At 39.1% G+C, this 22508-nt stretch overlaps 1 protein-coding gene across 1 annotated transcript in view; it reads left to right on the plus strand.

Annotated features, from left to right (window-relative positions):
• Positions 1 to 277: 277 nt before the first annotated feature.
• The window catches only part of DLGAP2 (discs, large (Drosophila) homolog-associated protein 2), a gene marked incomplete at its 5' end in the record, with an annotated part of 52072 nt that continues 29841 nt past the window's right edge, over positions 278 to 22508 (plus strand). Inside the window, 2 exons of the mRNA XM_009875042.1 lie at positions 278 to 425; positions 4375 to 4594. Coding sequence (XP_009873344.1) covers positions 278 to 425; positions 4375 to 4594 — 368 coding nt within the window. The remainder of the gene's footprint in view (positions 426 to 4374; positions 4595 to 22508) is intronic.

A 22508-nucleotide genomic window follows, 5' to 3' on the forward strand; every position in this document is an offset into this window, starting at 1 on the left:
AGTAAAGTTCAGCTTTAATAGCCAGGAGGATTGATTATATTTAAATACAGCAAAGACTTAAAATTTCATATTGACTAGGTAGCAGAACTGCAGACACATTCTCTGCCTGTGCTAAGGTGTTTGACTACAAGAGATCTATGCTGCTTTATAGAGGGAGAGATTTGGACCCTGGGGAATGGATTTGTGAGTCTCATACAAATTACTGTCTTTAGTGTCCTAATTGATTCCATCTGTAGTTTTACACCCTTTCCTTTTTTTCTTCCTCTTTCCTTTGTAGTCAGAGCTACCTTCAAACTGCAAGTGACGTGCCTGGGGGTCACAACCTGGATCCCTCTGCAAACTACAATTCCCCAAAGTTTCGCTCACGGAATCAGAGCTATATGAGAGCAGTGAGCACGCTCAGTCAGGCCAGCTGTGTTAGTCAGGTGGGAAATTCTTGTTATAATTTTTCTTATAGGTTAATCACAGATGGGAGAGTTATTACTAGTGGTTGGTTTTAGTGGGTTGTTTTGGTTTGTTTTTTTAATTAATGCCAAACTAAGGATGTGAATTGTCGAAGTAATTAAGTTCTAAGGAATGTAAACCTTGTTCAAAGTTTCAAGAAATACACTGAATGCTAGAAGCAAAGGGACACTATCACTCATATTATTTTCCATTTGATTTTCATTAAACGTATAGATACTAGTATTTTGATTTTCAGTCTGTATTAAGTATTTAAATGTTAAGAAGATTCAAACTGAGCATAAGGGGCACACTCTTCCAATACTCATCCTCTGAAAATATCTGCTCTGAGTTCAGTAAATGTGGGTTGCCAGATTAAGATATAGATTGAAATAATTATGCTCCAAAGGAGCAGTGATTCATCTCTAAACTCAGTTTCTCACTGTTCTTGAGTGAAAGAATAAGTCTCCTCAATTATTCTACGTATGGGGACTTCTGAAAAGAGACATTTTTCCACCCTGCTGGTTTTATGTTGGTTAGTTAGTACTAATTCATGCTGAAGTGAGATCTGAATCAGGCCTGAAGTGCAAGTAGTCTCCTGAGGTATATGCATGTTCTGTTTAGCAGAGGACTTTTCGTAAAATTACCAATGTTTCTAACGTTCATTGGTCCTGGCATTTCTTCCCTGTGTTGCTTCATGACAGGTGCGCCTTGCCCTACTCTCAGACACCTGTTGATTTATTTTTCTTTTGACCATTTAGTGAGGCACTTAAGGGTATAGTAGCTAATTATGCATAGTGGTTATGTTAAAAAAAATCTTTTTAAAGCAGTTTTATATTTATTCACATTCAATTTGTATTGCATGACTATTCAGGCCTGGATTCAGCTCATCTAACCTGAGGCTTTTATCTGAGGCAACAACTAAAGCTTCCTCTGCAGTTAATGGAGTGAAAGAGTTCCTTCCAGGACAATGCACATCCCAAGTGGGCTGAGAGCCCTCTGGAAACGCCTGTCAGTCTCCACTGACTGTAGAGAGTTGGGAGGGACTAGTAGCCTGACTAATGCCCTTCAGTCAAATTCCTTAATTTACGTGGGATAAATCTAAGTATAATCTTGTAGAGCACACATCAGAATTAGAAACAGCCAGTCAGTCATTTTCCAAACCTTTCATTATTTTCCATAGCTCCCTTGTGAAACCTGTCCCCATCATTCTCATGCCTTGGTTTTCATTACCCTGGTTTGGTTATCTTCTATTTTTATTACACTCTGGTTTTGAGAAAGTTTCACAAGAATTATATTCTGCATTCAAAGCAGATGCTGTTGGCTGTTACCTAACAGTGCTATAATACAGAACTATTCTAACATCTTCTGCCTCTTTGACCGTGTCTGTGCATGAAGATGTTCACTGTAGTGTCCATAATGACTAATTGGTTTCGGCAGTGGTTAAAAATCTTCATTCAAATGTGCATTACATGGAAAGATGGCAACAATAGATTTCATTTGCAGATAGATTGCTCAATAGGCCAGATTAGCTAAACCTTCTGGAAATAGTTTCTTACCTTCTCTTTCAGTCTTCACTAACCTACGTAATTTTGAGTCAATCACATACATCCTACCTCACAGTCTAGCTGTTTCCAGACCAGTTACAAATGCATTTAATAGATGCCACACAAAGTAACTGTATTAAAATAACAAGTTTTGAACCTTTGCTGTTCGCTGTTCTTTTTCATGACATGGTCATTTTCTTATCCCATCTCCATAGCTTCAGTTTGCATGATTTGTGATATTTTTAATGCCTTTTTTTGATGAGATCTTTCCATTTTCATCCTTGACCAAGGATAGAGTCAGGAAAGATGCTGGGTTCCATAGTTTATGCTTTTAATTTTAGTTCTAAAACTTTTATTTTTTTCTTTTGTCAGTGACTTTAGTCTGAAGGAAGTAGTTAGGACAAAGTGTTTATGGACTACATTACCATAAATTTGCTGATCAATGATGTATGCAAAATATTTCAGAGTAAGATTGTTTTTTTAATCTTTTCGAGATTGCATTAGTCTACTTAACTTTATTAGAAGCAGATTTTATGAAGGGTAATGTAATTTCTTTCAGAAGAGATTTAGTAGCCAAAATGTCATACATGAAATTAAAATATCAGTTATTCATTATCATCAGAAGTTCCATATAAAATTTCAATTTACTTAATCAAAAATCCTAAACCATTTGAAACATTTGCACTCCCTCTGTTTCCATAATGAATAATGTACTAGAAACAGTGATAATGAAGAACGCACTTAGCAGCCATATAGAAAAAGTAATATCAACTGGATGTACTGTTTAGTGATGCTACGAATTTAACTTGATATTTATACTGATTCTGATTTCTAGCACTCTCTTTTTTTTAAAAAAAATATATCAGGAGGACATATCAGGAAGTTGTGCATTTGTCTGTCCAGTGTTAACTTCCTAACTGACTTTGAATAAACATAATTTTGAATTGCTCAGATACATTTACATGAAGTTAAGGCTGAATTCAGAGAACCTATTAAAAAATGATGTAGGTAGATTTTAGGCACTCATCTTCAAAACTTAATACACAGTTCCCTACTGAGAGGTTCCCTAAGCCTGATCAGCCTGCCTGAACCCTGTTTATCATGAAAGCTACCTAAAAATGTACACTACTGCATCAGCCTGGAGAAGAGAAGGCTCTGGGGAGACTTTACAGTGGCCTTTCAGTGCCTGAATGGGGCTACAGGAAAGTTGGGGAGAGACCTTTCACGAGGGCGTGTAGGAACAAGACGAGAGGCAATGGTTTTAAACTAAAGCAGGGTAGATTTAGATTAGATTTTAGAAAAAAGTTCTTTACTATGAGGGTGGTGAAACAGATTGCCCAGAGAGGTGGTGGAGGCTCCATCCCTGGAGACATTCAAGGTCAGGCTAGACGGGGCTCTGAGCAACCTGATCTAGTTAAAGATGTCCCTGCTCACTGCAGGGAGTTTGGACTAGATGGCCTCTAAAGGTACCTTCCAGCCCAACAAATTCTGTGATTCTATGATCATGCCCATCCTGCCCAAGCGCTGGAGGGTGGCGCTAACATCCCCCAAGGTGTTGCAAGTAGGCACGTCAAGGTTGCTTGGACAGGCAGGGTTCCTCAGCACAGCTGGTGACAAAAGTATCAGATTTAATGCTGCCAAAGAAAAGGCAGCAGTAGCAGCTGTGTCCAATTTTCCATGGTAGTTGAATGGCTAACCCAGTTAACCAAAGATTGAATTTGGTTTAGGGCCCTTCTCAGCAAAAGGTGGTCCAAGCATCACTGTCTTACCTGACCACTTTTCCCTTTAGTTCAGACAATGGTTATTCTTTCATATGCTTCACTGGACACAACTCTAGATGCAGTCTTTCTCAAACCTTTCAGAAGCATCAGCTCCTCTGAACTTACACATCTGCAAGTGTAAAATACTTCCTCAAGCCCCTTTATAGCAAGAGAAACATTAACAACTGCCACACAGGCTAAATCTCCACACGAGTAGTAACTTTGCTGATAAGTGAGGAACCCAGGCAATCCACCTTCACATTCTGAGGACTGATAGTAGTATAGCTGATTTCTGTTCTCCTGTCCTGGCAGAACATGGATGTCTATCAGTGCAAAGTGATGTGGTTGGTTACCATTAAATCATGTATTTACAATCCTCTGAATATGCCAGAAGATATTAAATGTAAAATTAATTGTATGGCATGTGTGATGTACTTACTATATACATATAAACAGCTGATTTAAATTAAAAAAAAATGTGAATGTGATCAGAAGGGATTACTACATTTTAACTATTTGCTAAAACAGTTCTTCATCAATGTACAGGTGTCCATTTGAGATGTTGAGGCCGTGATGATCACAAAAAAGCAAGTCAAAAATCAAATGCATTGTTGTTGTTTATTCAGATGAGTGAAGCAGAGGTTAATGGGCAATTTGAATCGGTGTGTGAATCAGTGTTTAGTGAAGTTGAAGCTCAGGCAATGGATGCCCTTGACCTCCCTGGATGTTTCCGAACAAGAAGCCACAGTTACTTGCGTGCCATTCAGGCAGGCTATTCCCAAGATGATGAATGTATACCTGCGATGGCATCTTCCAACATCACCTCAACTATCAGGTCTACCACAGGTAAGCAAATCTACACTGCTCCTTCTGCTGTCCTGCATGTAGCAATGTGTCATCTTGTTTGTAATAGGATGTTTGACACTGGAAACAATTTCCCAGTGTAGTGATACCGGTATTGGTTTTGCAATGCTGTACTGCTGAGGCTTGGAATAAGCTCCTGTTGGGGAAAATCCTGCAAGCATAATGTAATGGACCTGGACTTTGGACCTTCATTTCCCACACATGCAAATATAAAAATGCAAGTGCAAATGGTAGCATTTAGGTTAGACATTTAAGTTGTTTTATCTACCAAGTAATTGATCTTCCAGATGAGATCAGCTGAATTGATTTTAATTTAGGTACCTGGAATTACCAAAAGAAAACGAGATGCAAGATTTTAACTATTTGGTCTAAGTACTTACAAGCAAATAACAGGGCACTAACTGCTTACTTCTAGAAAAGGTCTAACCAGTGATATTGATCCACTGAATCATAAACATTAGGGCAAGGTTCACTCATCTGCTATTACTCATCACTAACTGTTAGCATTCATTGGTACACCATTCACTTTTAGGATCTTTTCAACATTCTTCTGGCAATTTTCTTTTCTCTTATTAGTTGCCCAGCAAAGATAATAGCTTTATTAATTTTAGAATATTAGTATTAGTAGGGAAAAGATTACACAGATAGCAGTTGAATAATTGAAATGAAATCTATAACAAATATGTATTCTTTCTTAAGTGATCCAAATTCACTTTTATGTTTCCAAATATGTTAATGTCAGTTCCTAATTACAATGTTGTCCTTGCCACATGCTATTAAATTTCAGTGCAGGCTACCCATCTACAAAAGGTAAAAATAGAGCTCAAAATGTATCATGTAAAAATACTTTTTTTAATTATTTGCTTGACACAAGTGTTGTGTAATAGAACTGTGGGAGCTTAGAAAGGAAGTAAGCTGAGGTTAAATAACATGAATTTGCATTCCAGAAGTAGCATAAAATGTTATTTTATCTTAAACATAGTATTTTAATTGCTATATATAGCAGTAAAACCAGAAGTTGTGGCTTACAGTGCCACCTCTAGGGATGTTTCTGTCCTATGTTTAATAGAGATGCTATCATTACATAAAATGAGATTTTATTGCTACCCCAGAGAATAATTTTCATCTTTGTAATACAGTACTGTGTGAGTATTAGGAAGAAACTTTACATGGCAAAAGGCACAACCAAATATCTATTTTAGTGTCTGACTCCATGCTTGGAATACTTTCAGAATTACTTGGGTTACCAAGTTGATTGGTTTTAACCTAAGCTGTCTTGAGTTTACATGCTAGATAAACCCAAAATTCTCACTGAAAGGAATTTATTTTATTTTCTCTAGAGCAACAAAGCTGAATAATAAAATATGTTTGGAAAAATAATCAGATTAGGCAATAAATATGTTTGCATCTTAGTGTTTTCATACTTAGGAAAATGTTTTGCATTGATTAGCAGTCTTCTGGTTGAATGCTGTGGTTTTGAAAACCTTAACCTTCGTTTCACACGTGGCTTCTCCCTCATCTCGGGAATGATTTATCAGGTAGATTTTCTTGCCCAAATATGTAATCTTCCTGCTTTGTGGTGGTGAGGTAATATTGACATAGCAGAGAAAAAAATATTATTTGAGATGTTTTCCTGAGCCAAAACTCTTTCCAAGCCTGCAGACTGTATACAGGTCTGAGTGTGGTTCTGTATTCAAAGTATTATCTCTGTACCACTGAGCAAGTTTGTCCCCAGCTTCTATTTTAGATAAAAATTCAAATTAGAAATATTTATCTGGTTTACAAGAAGAGTAAGGATTATGTGATTCACTATATAATTGAAAATTTCAGTTGCCAAATAAGTTCTCATTTTTACAACCCTAGGGGTAACTCTCTCATATTTCTCTCCTCAGCTCCTGTCACTTTGGAGGGAGATGCTTCATTTCCTTTCTTTACTATAATTCAAAAATCTTACTTCTCCAGCCTTCTTTGAAAATTGTAAAAGAAGCAGTTGCCTGAAATGTGAAAATGATGTTGGCAGATATTTGACATTTATACAGGCTTCATTCAGAAAAATGTCAAAAAGGTCAAAGTTTCACATCAGCCTTCAGTTCCAATTCAGTCTTTTGAATTCTTAGGAAAATTATATTACATTAATTCCCTTTTTGCTTCTGATGTAACAAACTCTTCTTGGCAAAGAAACTAAAGCAATTTCTTAGAAAATTAACAGGCATTGCAATTTAATTATTACTTGAAATTTTAGTAGTATAGGTCATGACTACCTCTTATCGATATTGTAAAGCAATTAAATCATAACACACAGGCTTAGATAAAAATTAATTCATGTAACTAAAAATGTAAATCTAAAATAAAAGATGCAATATTTGATCTATGAATTCAATTAGAAAAGTATGGAATATGTATTTACAGCATGCGGTTTCCTAAAATGTTCATAGATGCATCAACAGCTTTCAGAAGGTAGGAAGGTTGCAACCATAATGAATATTATGTAGGACATTATTAAGAGACTCTGATATCAGGGTTTTCTGGTAGATGAAAAAAGAACCACAAGTAACTAGCTCTTCTTAAATATATGATCGATGGTTCACTGGTAATATCTGTGATACTAATGAACGCGTAACTTTTGCACAGACCCACGTAGTTTAATTATTTGTGGAACCAGGCTCCTCCATCTCTGATGCAGGCTGAGTGACAAGATGTAGGGCACTACCTGTTGCCCCAGGTGTAAATGAATGAGACAAGTGACGACGCAGAGGAGGCAGCCAGCAGTGCTGACACACTGTAAGCGAGACCTGGACTCTGTGTGACCCCTGCTAAGACTCATATTTCATCGCGGTTGGGGCATTTCTAGCCATCTCGTCTCATTTTGCAAAGAGATAATGAACCCAGTAAAAAATACTTCATGTTAAAAGCCCTGAGTGACAGCGTATGCTTTCTGTCTCTGAACCATATCCAGCTGCAGCTGTCAGATGCACAGCTGAGAAAGTACAGCTCCAGCTGCTGCTGCCTCCCACCTTGTCCTTCCATCACAGACAACATGTAATTTCCCGAATGGCAAGTCACAGAGTGCGATAGTCATACTAACTACTCCTGCTGCCTTACATCTCTGCTACTCTTGCAAGCAACAATTCACTTTTCAGGAAGAGTTCATAAAATCTGGGTCACTTTTCCAGGTAGTACCAGCTCAGTTCTCTATTGACTGAGTATATCTGCGCGTGTATACACTACACTGTCACCTGGGAAGGCTCCTTCCTGGTAATGTCCAGGTAGGGTAGCAGGAAAGTACCCGAGGCTACTCGAGGTGTCAGAGCCTTGTCACCACCAGCACAGTATATATCGAGCCCTGGCTGTGTGGTCTTTTTGGGAAACAGCGCAGAGGGCTGGGAGCAGTTGCGTTACTGAAAAGTAATTCAGATACCCTGGTATAACACTGGATTGTACCGTGAAAACACAACCAGTGATGAGGCATGGAAGATATTAACCACTCTCCACTTTGTTTCCCCTTTGCCTGAGAAGGTCAACTTATTTTGGTCATACATCCTATATGGAGAGAGAGTCCTGTATGTGACCTACTCCATGTGTTATAGACTATTTCATTATGTGTCCTCATAGTTTTTTTCCCTGCTGATGTTGTTTGGTTTTACTGTGAATGCAGAAATACATACTTGATTGCAATGATACTGGATATAGCAGTTAGGAAGGTCTGTTGTGGAAGCAAAAGAACATGTTAAAATCCCTTCTCGGGGACAGAGAATAATTTGGTATTTGCATCTTTGGCCATCCAGGATAACCTGAACACCGGGTTATCATCTGTTCAGATGTGGGGGCCACGCTCCATTTCTCCTGATGGCATTATTATTCATTGTGCAAAACACTTTCACCTTTATTGAGAGGGATACTGCTGCTCTAGCCTGCTGCTCAGGACAGTCACTCATCAGGTGGGATATCTGCTCGGTGAATATTGCTTTTATATGCAGATTGAATCAGCTAAAGCAGAAAAGACTAAATATCCTGTAAGGAGGAACTGAAGCACTTCAGACAGTGGTACAAAACCTTTCTCCAGCAACAAGAACTGACAGAGTGGCCTCAGTTAAGTTCTTTGGCTTTCAGGCTGATGAATAAAAGGAAGCATCATTTTCAGTTTCTTAAACTATTTCACATTTTCCTGTAACACAAGTTTTTTGGCTACAACTGTATTTCTTGATGAGTGGATTAATGATGGAAAAAAATCTACCTAGCTATGGACTTCAGCACAATGGGGATTGGGTCACGGTACACAAAGGCACCTTGGATTTCTGTATTTCTGTCTTATGTTACCTGTCAGTCCACTTAAGGGATTTCCAGCTGATCTTGAGAGAAACTCAGCATGAAGCACTGCTGATTTCAAGGGATACTAGCCTTAAGTGGTCAGCACACTGCATTACAATGACTTCATTTTTTTAGAAAACATAGCGTAATGTAAACCTGTCAGATCAGCTGTGTATGCACCTCCTTTTATCTAAGTCATAGTAGGCAGATCTACTAAACTTAAGCTTACTAAAGAGTCCACTGAAAAAGGTGAGACATGCAGAGCTGTCTTTTGTCCTTTTTACTTTTCTCAGCCAGTAGCACTCTGCTTGGCAATGAGTAAACTTGCACATTTACTGAACTATTGAGCAGTAATTCCAAAACCAATTAATTCAAACAAGGTCACATTGCATGAGGGAGTTTTCAATTACAGCTCATACGATTACTCAGAATGCCTGAGGAATTGCAGGTTTCCTTTCTGCTGACTTAAAGCTATTTTCAGCTTTGCATTTTTTAAATAAGGAGCTATGTAGGGTGAATTTTTAGAGAACATGTTTGATATTTAGCCATTGACAGTAAATAGACTGTGTGGTCATGCACCTACAAACATGAAGGCATGAGAATATAATATTTCATGAAGAAGCTGTACTGCAGACTCTAAAAGGACTGATTGTCTTGTTGCTGTCTGAACACTAATGACTAGCTTTTTTTTTTTTTGTTTGTAGTTTTGTAGGGTTTTTTTTTTTTGAAGATATGAGGATACCAAGGGCAGGCAAAAGTTTAAGTCATGGTGCTACTACATATGGAACTAGTGGAGTTCAGCAAAGGGTCACTAAAAAGACAAAGGGTCTCAAGCATCTCTTCCATGAGGAAACGATAAGAGAGCTGAGACTGTTCATCCTGGAGGAGGCTCAGAGAGGATTTCATAACTCTATATAAATATAAAAATTGGTAAAACATACTCCTCCGTTGCTATAAGAAAAATGTTTTATGATCAAAAAATGTGTGATTTTCTTTTGTTTCCTCAAGAATTAGATACTTCATCCAGGTGTCTGCTTGGATCTTCTTAATCCAATGCACTGTGGCTAGGAAAACCCAGCCACGCGGAGGAAAGAGTATGCATGAAGCAACATCTGTGTGATTACTGTTCTCTCTATAGAAATAAGTGCTGAGACTTAGAGGTTTTTACTGCTATCCATTGCTAAGTAATAGCTAGCAGTGGTATCCACAACAGGTATGTTTAAAATCCAAAAACCTCAAGTCCAAATAAGATACGGAAGGCTGTTTTCCCAATTATAATTTGCCTGTTGACTTTCCTTAATTACTGTTGGGGCTCCGTGGAATTATCTGGCACGCTAACTCTCTGCAGGAAACATACCATATATCTGTGGGAGCACTTGGGGATCCTGAGTTAATACTTTGATGCTGTGCCAACGTGTGTGCTTGCACTGTGAGGATGAATCTTGTACTAACAAACGATGAGCCCAGTTCTGCATTTGGATACGCACACATCATTTTCATCGCTCTGAGTGTATCCAGGGGGAATAATTAGTCTTTAATTCTTTTAAATATATTGAAGTTCTGCTGCTATGCTGACACTGCTGTTGAATAGCAGCTCTACATCATGGAAGTGGCCCAGGGAGTCACTGGGATGAAGGTGACACAAGCCCTTTGGTGCGAGGAGTTCAGGAGAGGGTGGCCAAGGGGCCACTGCAGCTATTCCTAGGTCTGCAATTCCCTGAGATGGAGTAAGGCTCTGCTGCTAACGGGGGCTGCCTGGTCTCGTCAGGCTGATGAGGCATGAAAACAGTTGGAGCAGTAGCCAGGAGCTTTTCATAATTTTCATTCTCCTTGGTACAGATGATCTGCAGAAGGAAAGATAAAAAATGAAGACACCGCCTCCAATCTATGGTTAGTTTAAAAAATGTGTAATGAGTGTTTCTCCCTTGCTCCTGCTGTTATGTCCTGCTTGACATAATTCCTCCGTAACCTATCAGATTTGCCAGACAGCTGGTTCTTTCTTTATTAAAAAAGACACCCATGCTCCCTTCCCTGGCAGAATTTGGCTTCAAAGCAGTTCCAGGGGATCAGTTTTCACAGAGTTTTCTCAGCTTCCCTTTCTGTATGATTTCATATGGGGAAAAAAAAAACTGTATAAGAAAGGAAAAAAAAATCCTGCAAGAAGGCGATTCACTGCTCCATTTGAAACCTTTGTGACATGACAGAAGCCAACAGTGGCAGAGGTAAATCTTAGCCCAGCTATTTACCTTGAGGTTGCTAAAGGGTTTTGTCCTCAGGTGGGTCTGTGCAGCTGGGGGAAGCTCATGAGGTGGGTGAGCCCATAAGCATCAATTCATTGTGCTTCCTTGTAGTAAAAAAAGAAAACAGCACTCCTCTCCTGCCAGTGCTTCTCTTTCTATGTTCTTCTGTGAATGAACAAACCCTCTAAGGAGTCTTCTCAGAAGCTCTGCCTGTATTCAGTCCTGGGTTTTGTTGCAGGCATAGATGCCAGGTGCCATAACATGTGCACTGGAACTATAATGCTTGCTGTGGTGGTATACAGACATTGTTTCAGTTGTATTTGTGACACTAATTTTTTACTAGTTCATACATAATATTTCATCCATCAGGGCCTCATACCATCAGTTAATGTAACTAAACATAATTCTCTTGAAGTTGACCCAATCTTGCTTGCTGACAAAATGGATCTTAGCTATTTTACACTTCCAGTACACCAGGGATGTGAGCTGTGTTCAGCTCTAGCTTCTTTACAAGAGAGAAAAAAAATCGCAAAAAACTGTGTGTTCAGAAACAGGGGAATTCCACCTCTATGGATCCTAGCAAAGGCACAGGGGCCAATAGAGGGTATGCGTGAAGAAGAAGAGCTGTGCTTCAAAAGAACAATAAATTCCACTACAGTAGGTCAGGCCATGCTTCCATAGGGACCCTTCCGCTCCTAGAATGTCCGTTGGCGAGTAAAGCTGTTTCCAAAAATATATTACCAAGCATTGAGGGAGGCAAGTTCAGGTGCTTTTGCTGCTGCTCTGCCTCATGGTGGGGACATTTTGATTAATGCTTGCCACTTACAAATGTGCTTCTTCTTAGGGACATTATTTTTAACTTGCAAAATTGCCTTTTCCAGGAGAACAGAATGCTACTCGGCAGCTGCCATGCAAAATCCTTCCCCAAAACAGAGGCATCTGAGGGTAGAGACAAAGCAAGTTCTTCACTTTAAATAAAGCTGCATCTGTATGAGGAGGCACAGAAGTAGAACAACTTTTATAGTTACCTTTAGCTTTACTTCCAGCAAATTCTCTGTTTTGTTAATATAGGAAAACCTCTTGGGATACTTGCACATCTCTGCCAGCCACTCAGCAGCTCTCACCCTCTTATTTTCAATTCCCTGAAATGGAATTTCAACAAGATAAGTTTGTACTTAAGTCTTCATTTCTGTGTCATGAATTTTATTCAGACGCAGATCTACCCTAGAAGGGCAATTGGTAAACCTGACACTTAAAGCGTACTTGAAAGACTTTTCCAGAGGGTCAGAGAAAATAAGATACTAAAATCAGTGACACTTCTAGGACACAGCCAGGGAGAATTAGTCTTTGGCCAGACAGGTTAGTTGAATCATGTGGCGTGTGACTCCAGCTCAAATCATCTAAACATAAATACTTTTATGGAAACAAGTTGGTTAAGTTCCTGTGACAATAAAAGAAAAGATAATTGGCTGGTACTGTTTGAGGCATCCACATGGGATCTGAGAGGCTTTTATCCTTCTGGACAAGGAGCTGTAGGCTAGGCAGGAGAGCCTCAGACCTCTAAAAGAGTGTTCGATAATGCTGTTTAGGTGAGTTTGACTTGGAGTGAATACAGCATATGGATTCTGCTGAGCGCCAACAGAGAGACAACAAACCTCTGCCTGCACCTCATAGCAGCCCAATACTTACCAACAAACTCTGTACTCACTGTAAAGCTAAGGTTTAGTCTCAGTATATAGCCCATTAAAATATACACACTGGAAACCACAAATAATAAACCAATCCAAGCAGCTTGTTACTATATCTCAAAAGCAACTAGAAACAGGGTTAGGGAAGATACTGAGTTTGAATTGAGTAACCTATCACTTGGCTTTCTAAGACTGAGAATGGAATATCAAGGACATATCACTGAGTCATGATTTTTATATTGTACTTCTTTACCTTTTGGGATAGTTCTGTGTTAAAAAAATACATATACTTCGACTCTTTGTCTCCTTCTACCAATCAAAAAACTCCATAAAAATTTCAGTTTTAAAAGTCCAGCTCACCTAACATATATATCTAAAATGTAGCTGTCAAAGGCAGTCATATTAATGTCTTATTATAGCCAATGAAATGTGATATATCTCCTTTAGCATTGCTATCTGTTACGAAAGAAGTTGTCCTCTGGACGTCCCTATTTCTCTCTTTTACCTATGAAAATAGTCTACAATGATAGCATAGTAGAGCTAGCTAACTTTTATAATAAATCTGCATTAAAATTCAGGCTTATTCAAATTGAATTATAGGATGAAATCAAAGACTAAATCCTGGTCACACTGAAAACAAGAATAAATGAGAAAACCATACTCTGACTTACACGGTGTGGAGCTCAAAACCTGGAACATAATTTGCTGGACCTCAATACAGAGCCAACACCCTGCAAGTAGCTTTCTTGAGCTCTGGCTTTGACACCAATAATGACTTTACTCACATCCCGGGTAACATAATTTTTATTGGTTTGTCTATTGCCTATACTGTTACCAATCTCAAAAGTGCACTTTGAGATTGTGTCCAGTCTGGTAGCTCTCTGTGGTTTAAAAGAACAATTTAAAGGTATTTAATTATCTTTAATTTAAACATTTTGCAATTATTTAAATTTTTTGGTGTAGGACCATTATCACAGTATGCTGTTAAAATTATTCCATTGTGCAACACTTCCTTAAGATTAACTGAGCAAACTGGTTTTCTCATCCTATTCAGTTCGGAATTCCTTACTGTAAATTAAAGAAAATCAGAAGCTGCACATAGTTATTGTAAGAAGGAGAATAGAAAATACGCAAACAAAACCAATAAAAAAGCCTACATAATATGTCTGTGAGTGGGTTTAGGAGGCTGATGGAAATTATTTGACTTGAGTGGCAAAGGTATGTGGGAGGTTAAGAAGAGATTTATTTATTTATTTTAAGTACAGAATTACAGCAATATTGGTTTGATTCTACTGAACAGCATTTTCAATTTTTCCATTCTATTTCAATGTGAAAAGAGTAGCGCAGTAAGAGTGACTCTTAGCTTTTGGAGCTCTTTTTTCTCTTTCTCTGTTACTGTTTTGATGATGTGACAAATGCAACTCGTATTCCTGAAAAGCTGCACATACATTCCGCAAATGACATAAGAGTATAGTTGAAGATATATTTTTCCTCCTGCAATGGAAAAAATGAGATGGTGGGTTTTAATGCAACTTTAAAATTTTAGAGGCACATAAGAACTGTTTAGAAGAGCAAAACAGCTGTCAGCACTGTGCCTTGCCATCTACAGGATGCTGGTTAGGCTATAATTTCTTGCTAATTAACTGATCTAAAATAGAACCCTTTGTAACCAGTCCATCAGCAATCCATGAGGTTTGTGTTGCCCACGTCTCTTTTAACTTTGGCAAAGGCTTACAGTTTCTGATCTTGATGTCTTGTTTGATTTGCATTTCTGTTTTGAGACTAACATTAATTACACTGTCAAAACAGATTTTATCGTTTACGTAACATGGGCTGCCTGCAGCCCTCAGTTTCCTCAATATGGAGGTAACAATTTACACACTGAATGGCTTGATTACAGTAATTCCTTTTATACTGTTCTCCTCCTGGGAGGCTGTAGTGTGCACTTAGACTCCAGCTTTTTCCAAATCCAGTGGTCACATTTTCCCTTAATTGCTAGTTTCCTGTACAAAATCAGATAGATGTACAGCACTTAAGCCTAAAAGGATCTGCTCTGAACATTTGAGTCTAACCTGATGCACACACAGATTTTTTTTTTTAAAAAAAAAAATCAAACAACTGATCAAGTAATTTTACCTTGCCCCAGAAGATTCTGATTGAGGAAACAGATCGTGCTAAGGATTTCAGTCTTTTTTCACAAGTGCTACATAGGTTCTATTTAGCAGAGAGATATCAAAAACAGATGCTACTTGAAGAATAGCATTTTATATGTGATTCACATGAGAGCAGTGTCTTAGTGACAAGCTATTTTAAAAACTCTTTTAAAAAGTCGGGTATAAGAAGCACAAATTTTGCCTGGTTATATCCCAGTTCACACCAGAATCCAACCACTGCTCTCACACGGACAGAACCTTTGGCTGGAGTTTATCTCACCCCTTTAGGCATTTCAAAATTAGATGTCCTGATCTGAGCTCGTTGTCCTTGATTCTCTTTATGGTTGAAATGCAGGTACCTGCATAGGATGATTCACTTCCTGATAAAATAAGCATCTAAGATGGGTGAGCATTGCCCCCAGAATTGCTTATTTTTCTCTCAGTAATTCTAAAAGAGATCAGACAACTGAGGCTTGGATGCCTATTTTAAGTGACTAATGTGAGGTGAGGTGAATTCCTATGTATAGTTCTCAAATACTGTCTTGAAACGCTAATATGATTTATTGTTACTAAAAGACCCTCATTAAAAAATTAGCACATGTGGGCAAAATACAGCATTTTGCCCCCACAGACTATGACTACATGAGATCATCAATTAACATCTGACTTCAGACTGTGAGAAATACCCAGGTTTACCTAAACATAATAAATGTAAAATGACCCATCAGGAAAAAAGGATAAGATGTTATAGATACCTACTGCCCAGACAATGCTTTGGGCTATGTAGCTTATATAAAATGCACTCCATCATATAAACTGTGCTGATAAAACACAGCTGGGTGTAAGCAGTCTTTCCAATTAAATATCCCCAAAAATGTCACTGTGAATATATCACTGTTTCTTACCGCTTAATCTGGAAAGCAAGACATGGAGTTCGTTTCACAGATACGCAATCTCAGAAAGACTCTCTCTCTACTGAGAAGCTGCCTGGTGCCTTACTAGCTAGGATTCATTCTGGAGAGCTGAATGAGGAAAGGGAAGAAGCAGGAAGATAGCTAAATATCTAAATTATCTCTCTGATTATGTTTGAAGGAAATCTAGCCAAGATTCTATCTAGGATAATTAATTAAAATAAAATTCTCTTTTGAATTTCAAGCACAGTGTGACATTGGGAAGTTTTAATCGCTATTTTTCCAAGGTTTGAATATCCTTGCAGTTAAAAAAAACAAGCAAACAAAAAAAAACACAGTAAGAAACTCTTGAACCTGGAACGTCCTAAGAAATGACAGGATCTTTTACTAGCGGAGTAGCAAGCAAAGCTGGAGACCTGTCTAGGGAACAGCAGAAGAAGGGCTGGAGGAGCCCAGGCTATGAGAGAACATGACATACCGTCCTCATCTGCCCTACGCTCACATACAGCCAACAGTTCAATTTAAGTGCAAAGTGCGTGTGCTGGAGAAGTACTTTGAAGGACCTGCATTTACATTCAGTTAGTGTTGCCTAGGGTAAATATTTTTTTCTCTGCAGAGCCTAAGCACATACTGCTCCAGCACTCAAAAAAGAAAGTAGACCTAAAATCACCTGTGCAGATCTTTGAGGTGACCACTGATGGTACACGTCAAAAACAGCAGGCTTGGATCGAAACAGAATAATTTACCTTAAGCTTTTCCCCTTATTCTTGCTGATCACTTTTTCTTAAAGTAGCCAGAGGCTACACATGTCAAAACTAAGCATTTCTAAGTCATCTTGTTATGACTGAACTTTAAAGGTATTAGTAATTGAAGAAGGAAACCCTTTCCTAACATTTTAGAATATGACTTTTGAAAAAGCTAATTTGCTTTGTAAAAGTTAAACTGGCGTGTTTGACACTACAGTCTCCTTTTAATTATGTTTGACATCCAAGAACAGTTTATAATGGAAGCTGACAAGAGACATCCTCTCTTTTAAATGGGGACTTGTATTCTTATTTTTGACATCCATGGCTCGTTAGAAAAATCATCAGAGAGTTTATTCTTTTGGGGGGAAATAAACTCTTTTAGTGACTAAGATTTTTTTTTCTCAAAATCCCCATGGGTTTCCTAATGGTCTTTTAATGTTTATCATTCTTTGTTTTGAGGAGTAACTGTTAGGCATCCATTCGTACATTTTTACTCTAAGAATAGCTCAGAGATCCCAACGAACACGATGTAGCATAGTGCAGAGATTTCAGGGTATTTCAAGGACAGCCATATTAGCTATAAAAACCTTTGACCAGATCAGTATTCATGATAGGCAAAAGACTATACCAGTATGTGAGTATTCTTTTCCTACAGTATTTAGTTTTAATTATGGCCTTTCATTCTGAGAAGGTCTCTTTTTCCTCTTCTGAAGTGGTTTCAGGGCTAGCATTCACCTTCCATGTGTGAAGCAGAAGATGCAGCATCAGCCTGGGAGTCTAGACCATGCAGACAAGACATTTTGGGACATGGTTTAATGGTCATAGTGGTGTTGGGTTGACAGTTGGACTTGATGATCTTAGAAGTCCTTTCCAACCTTAATGATTCTATGATTCTAAGTTTCTCTCGGTGCTGTGGCAGGAGAAGCCCTGCCTGCCTGCAGCAACACGCCCCGGGAGCTCTGCCTCCGGGGCATCTCCATACTCCCTGCAGAGTAATTATCCTCTTTCTGAATAAGCCTCCTTACAAAACAGAAAATCCAGTTTGCTCTTGCCATGTGTCATAAGGGACAACTGTTTCCTTTAATTGATGGTGCTTTTCATGTAAATTCATCATCCAGTTAACTTTGTGATCTCAACCTAAATAATGTTATTTTGACTAAGTGCTTAGTGGTTATATTGATTTGTAAAAGCCCCTCAGGTGACTCTGTCTTGCAAATGGACCAACAGCAGTGATTTATTAAAAGGCTGCTTTTTGAAAGGTGTTCTGAATGTCACCTACAGCCACTGATATTTCGTCAAATATATCACGTCTCTCCTTCTGCCTTTTGTCTGTGAATCTCTGTGGATAACCCGAAGTTATATCTAAATTGAATTATTTTAGTCATTTTATTTCTAGTATGAACTGTATTGGGACTGAAATATGGACAGAGTAACTGAGTTATTTTTATGGCTCTAGCAACAGTAACCTTAAGCAAGTTTAGTCAAATGCAGTGTAGATAAAGAGGGATATTCTGCTTCCAGGTATACTAATTAAATTCAAAAAAATCCTGTTACTTATGAATTATCAAGAAACCTTCCTTGGATTTCTGCTGTATGTGTCCAAACTGTCAAACTGCCAGTTCTCCAGTGTTAGGATTTTCTTCCTGGTTATTTTGCAGTACTGCTCTAATGCTTGATACTCTGGTTCCTGGCTGGGATCACAAAGCACAGAAGAGAAATTAATGCGGTTTACAGAACAGGTCTCTTGTAGCCATCTCTGTGCCAAATTCAGCACTGATAGGTAGTCTTGTGTATGTGAGAGTTATCTGGCAGTTAAGGTATCAAATGTAAGTCGTGCTAGAGAAAGGTAACTGGAGCTGGCATAAATGGGCACTGCAGTCTCTACATAAAGGCAATGATCCTTACAAAAACAAATGGATGTGTTACACTTTTTTTCCTGCCTGAGTGACAAATGAATGCATACTCCTTTCTCCTAAACAATTTACACCTGGTTTTCATTATCTTGTAGTCCAACCTACTATGAAGCAGCACAGAACTATATTGTTTTCTCTCCATTGCGCTAACAATGTCACAGAATCTCAGAATGTTAGGGGTTAGAAGGGACCTCTAGAGATTATTTAGTCCAACTCCCCTCGCCAGAGCAGGTTCACGGAGAGCAGGTTGCACAGGGTGGCATCCAGGTGGGTTTTGAATATCTCCAGAGACAGAGACTCCACCGTCTCTCTGGGCAGCCTCTGCCAGCGCCCTGCCATGGTCAAAGTAAGGAAGTTCCTCCTCATGGTTAGGTGGAACTTCCTATATTTAAATCTGTGCCCGTTACCTCTTCTTCTGTCACTGAATACCACTGAAAAAAGACTGACTTGATCCTCCTGACACCCATCCTTTAAGTATTTATTAGCATTGATAAGATCCTCCCTCAGTCTTCTCCAAACTAAAAAGCTCCCAGTCCCTCAGCCTTTCTTCATTAGAGACATGTTCTAGTCCCCTAATCATCTTTATAGCCCTTTTCTGTACCCTCTTCAGCAGTTCCCTGTCCTTCTTTTACTGGGGAGCCTGGAACTGGACACAGCACTCCAGATGCAGCCTCATATCACAGAGGTAGAGGGGGAGGATGACCTCCCTTGACCTGCTGGTCACACTCTTCTTGACGCACCCCAGGATGCCATTGGCCTTCTTGGCTGCAAGGGCACATTGCTGGCTCATAGTCATCCTGTTGTCCACCAGGACTTCCAGGTCTTTTTCTTCAGAGCTTCTTTCCAGCAGATCAGCCCCTAACCAGTACTGGTATATGGGGTTATTCCTCCTTACGTGCAGTACCCTACACTTGCCCTTGCTGAATTTCATAAGATTTCTCTCTGCCTGTCTAGGTCTTGCTGGATGGCGGCACAGCCTTCTGGTGTGTCAGCCACCCATCCTGGTTTTGTGTCATCATGTCCTTCCTTAAAGGAAAATCCAGTGGAGCCAATTGCACACATTTATGTTGAAGTGGGGCAGATACCGTAACAATTAATACTTTGATTCAAATGGAAGTCTGAAATACCCGTACAGTTTAGAATTAGAACAGGTTTTTGCCATTTTTGATGACTGTAAGCTAACAGATGGAGATAGACTGTATCTTGTGAGCTCCAAAAAAAGTTTTCCCCACTTGATTAAAAACAGCAAAAAAATAAAATCATCTTTCTATATTTGAATACAACTGGAAGGAAACTTTTGATTTCTTTTTCATATTTCCTTCTGTGTTTAGTTTAAACATTAAAAAGATGCATTTACCTCTTGTGCCATCTACTTTCTTCTTTGCATTTCAGAGCAGCTATGGATTTTACGAACTGATTAACAGCATTTTGCTTTTACTTGACTTGAACCTCATTGCTCAGCAGCAGGTTTGGTGAGAGAAATATCAGGAGTGCCCAGCATAGACACATCACAACTACTCAGGAAACTAATGAAATCAGAACTCTTCTGTCATCTTTTGTGAGCCACAGAAACAACAGAAAATTATCCAGGATTGATCTTTTACATTTCAAAACTGAAAGAGGGTAGATTTAGACTGGATATAAGAAAGAAATGTTTTATCATGAGGTTAGTGAAAAACTGGAACAGGTTTTCGAGAGAGGTGGTAGGTGCCCCATCCCTGGACACATTCAAGGTCAGGCTTGATGGTGCTCTGAGAATCCCGACCTAGTTAAAGATGTCCCTGCTCACTGCAGGGGGGATTGGACCAGATGACCTCTAAAGGCCCCTTCTAATCCAAACCATTCTATGATTTTATGCAGCATGTCTCTGCTTCTGCTGGAGTCCACAGTTTCAATCAGTCTAAAGCCACGCGGCAACAGATCTGCCCACCTGGTGCTCTGCTTTTGCACGCCCCTGTCCTTGCACTGTTTTCTATCCCCAGCTGTCGTGCTGGCTCTGACACCCAGCTTAGCCAGCTGGGATTGAAGACAAGGATCCCCCATCTCAGTTCCCTTTTTCCCAGTTCAGCTTTCAGCACCAGTTCCCTGGATGCTGTTACATGTGCACTGTCCTTGTCCAGTACCCTGCGGCTGCCTTGCCCAGCACCAGCCTTCCCTGTGGGGACAGCAAAACCCACCACAGCTCTGGAGTTTGTAGAATGATGGACCGAAAACTGGGGGAGATGTGAAGCAGCGCTGAGGAGATTTTATGTGCTTCCTTTGAACTAATAACCACTAAGGTAAATAGAATTTGCAAAGTAGCGGATGATGCAAAGCTGACAGGGGCTCCTGTCTGTCAGCATAAGAGGAGGATAAATGAAAAAGAAGTTCATTTTATGTTAGGAGAAGGAACTGTTTCTTCCCATATATAATACGTGCTGTGTACAACTGCTGGGACAAAGTATCAGACATGATGGAAAAAGACGTTACTGCTGGTAACAGGAGCATTCACAGACGTAATAATTAATGGAAAACATTTGAAAGTGACATAAAATTCCATACTTCAGACCTTAAGCCAATATTTATTTATTAGAGACCTTAAACCAAGCGTGATTCTCCTTCAACAAGCCCCTAATCTATTATGTAGTCATCTCTTAAGTCAGCAACACATACTGAGTTTATCTAAGACAAGTTTCAGTCCCATTATTCATCTAAGTTATCCCATTTACTTTACTAGAACTGCCTGAGTGATTAAAGCAAATGGAATTTGGTGGCAAGAACTGCCTCGCAAATTCACGCCTCCATCCTCATACCTGGTTTTGCTAAGTCTCCAATTAGTCCCAGATCTCTGTGGTGCTGGAACTGTTGTTCCACATATGAACTCATTAACTGTGTAGAGATGGGGTTTTTTTATTCCCTGATCAATACTTGATCTCTGTGACTGTAGCTTAGAATTAATTGGATTTCTTCCTGCCATCTTTCACCATAAATATGTAGCCAGTTTCTCACGAACTTTCAGTCTTTCTCCTGATTTCTTCTCCTCGTTGAACATCTGAGGGGTTTTTTATTCCTTTTAGTGCTAATGATCAAATGCTTGCCAGGACACTGCAGCAGCTGTAGTACTTGGTGGCTTCAAGACGTGTCACTCCATCAAAACAGACAGAAATTTCCAGAATAAAATACGGAATCTTAAGGAGAAAAAAAGAAACCCAAAAACCAGCATGTGACTGGTTTGGTTTTGCCACAAGGAGAATTTTTCTCTTTTAGAAATGTAAATGAAGATTAAGTTAGCTATGAAGGGTTGCCACAGAAGTTTAACATTTATATTCATTAGGCAGAAAAGTGATCTGCTGTGCAAGCAGTAAGGATATACTTGCTTGTGATGTTTCATTATCACATTTACCATATGTTTCATTATTCATTGCTACTCTTTTTCATGAAGACAGACGGTAGAAAACAGTAAATTACTTATAACAGTGATAACCTGTCCTATAGGTAAAAATAGGTTCCTGTTCTGCATTTTGCTCACCCTATTTCACCGCATTGTCTCGATCTCTAATGTTTCCCAGAATTCTGATCATTTGCATCTACACTTGCAAGGGGATGGCAGGGGAGCCCTATTATGGCAACTCCTTTAGTGGCAACATTCCTTAGAGCCACTGCTTGAGCTCATAAGGCACCATCTTAATTTCCAAGCTTTACAGCCTCTCTGTTCTTTCGTGTACTTTCTGTATTCCCTAAAGCATCTGAAAAATATTGGGTTTTTCTTTCTTCTTAACTGCTGGTTACAAATCTGACAGGAGATAAGATTGGTGATAGGGCAACAAAACAGCACTTCAAAAAAAGCACAAAGTCTCAGAATCTGAAGAGCAGGTTTTCATGTGTTTCACTCTGTTAGAGCAATTTAGCTCGGAGCAAGACTCTCTTTAAATCTCTACCAGAATTGGGCAGCATCAGT

The sequence above is a fragment of the Apaloderma vittatum genome, unplaced genomic scaffold, assembly GCF_000703405.1.
Source record: "Apaloderma vittatum isolate BGI_N311 unplaced genomic scaffold, ASM70340v1 scaffold13840, whole genome shotgun sequence".
Classification (NCBI taxonomy): domain Eukaryota; kingdom Metazoa; phylum Chordata; class Aves; order Trogoniformes; family Trogonidae; genus Apaloderma; species Apaloderma vittatum.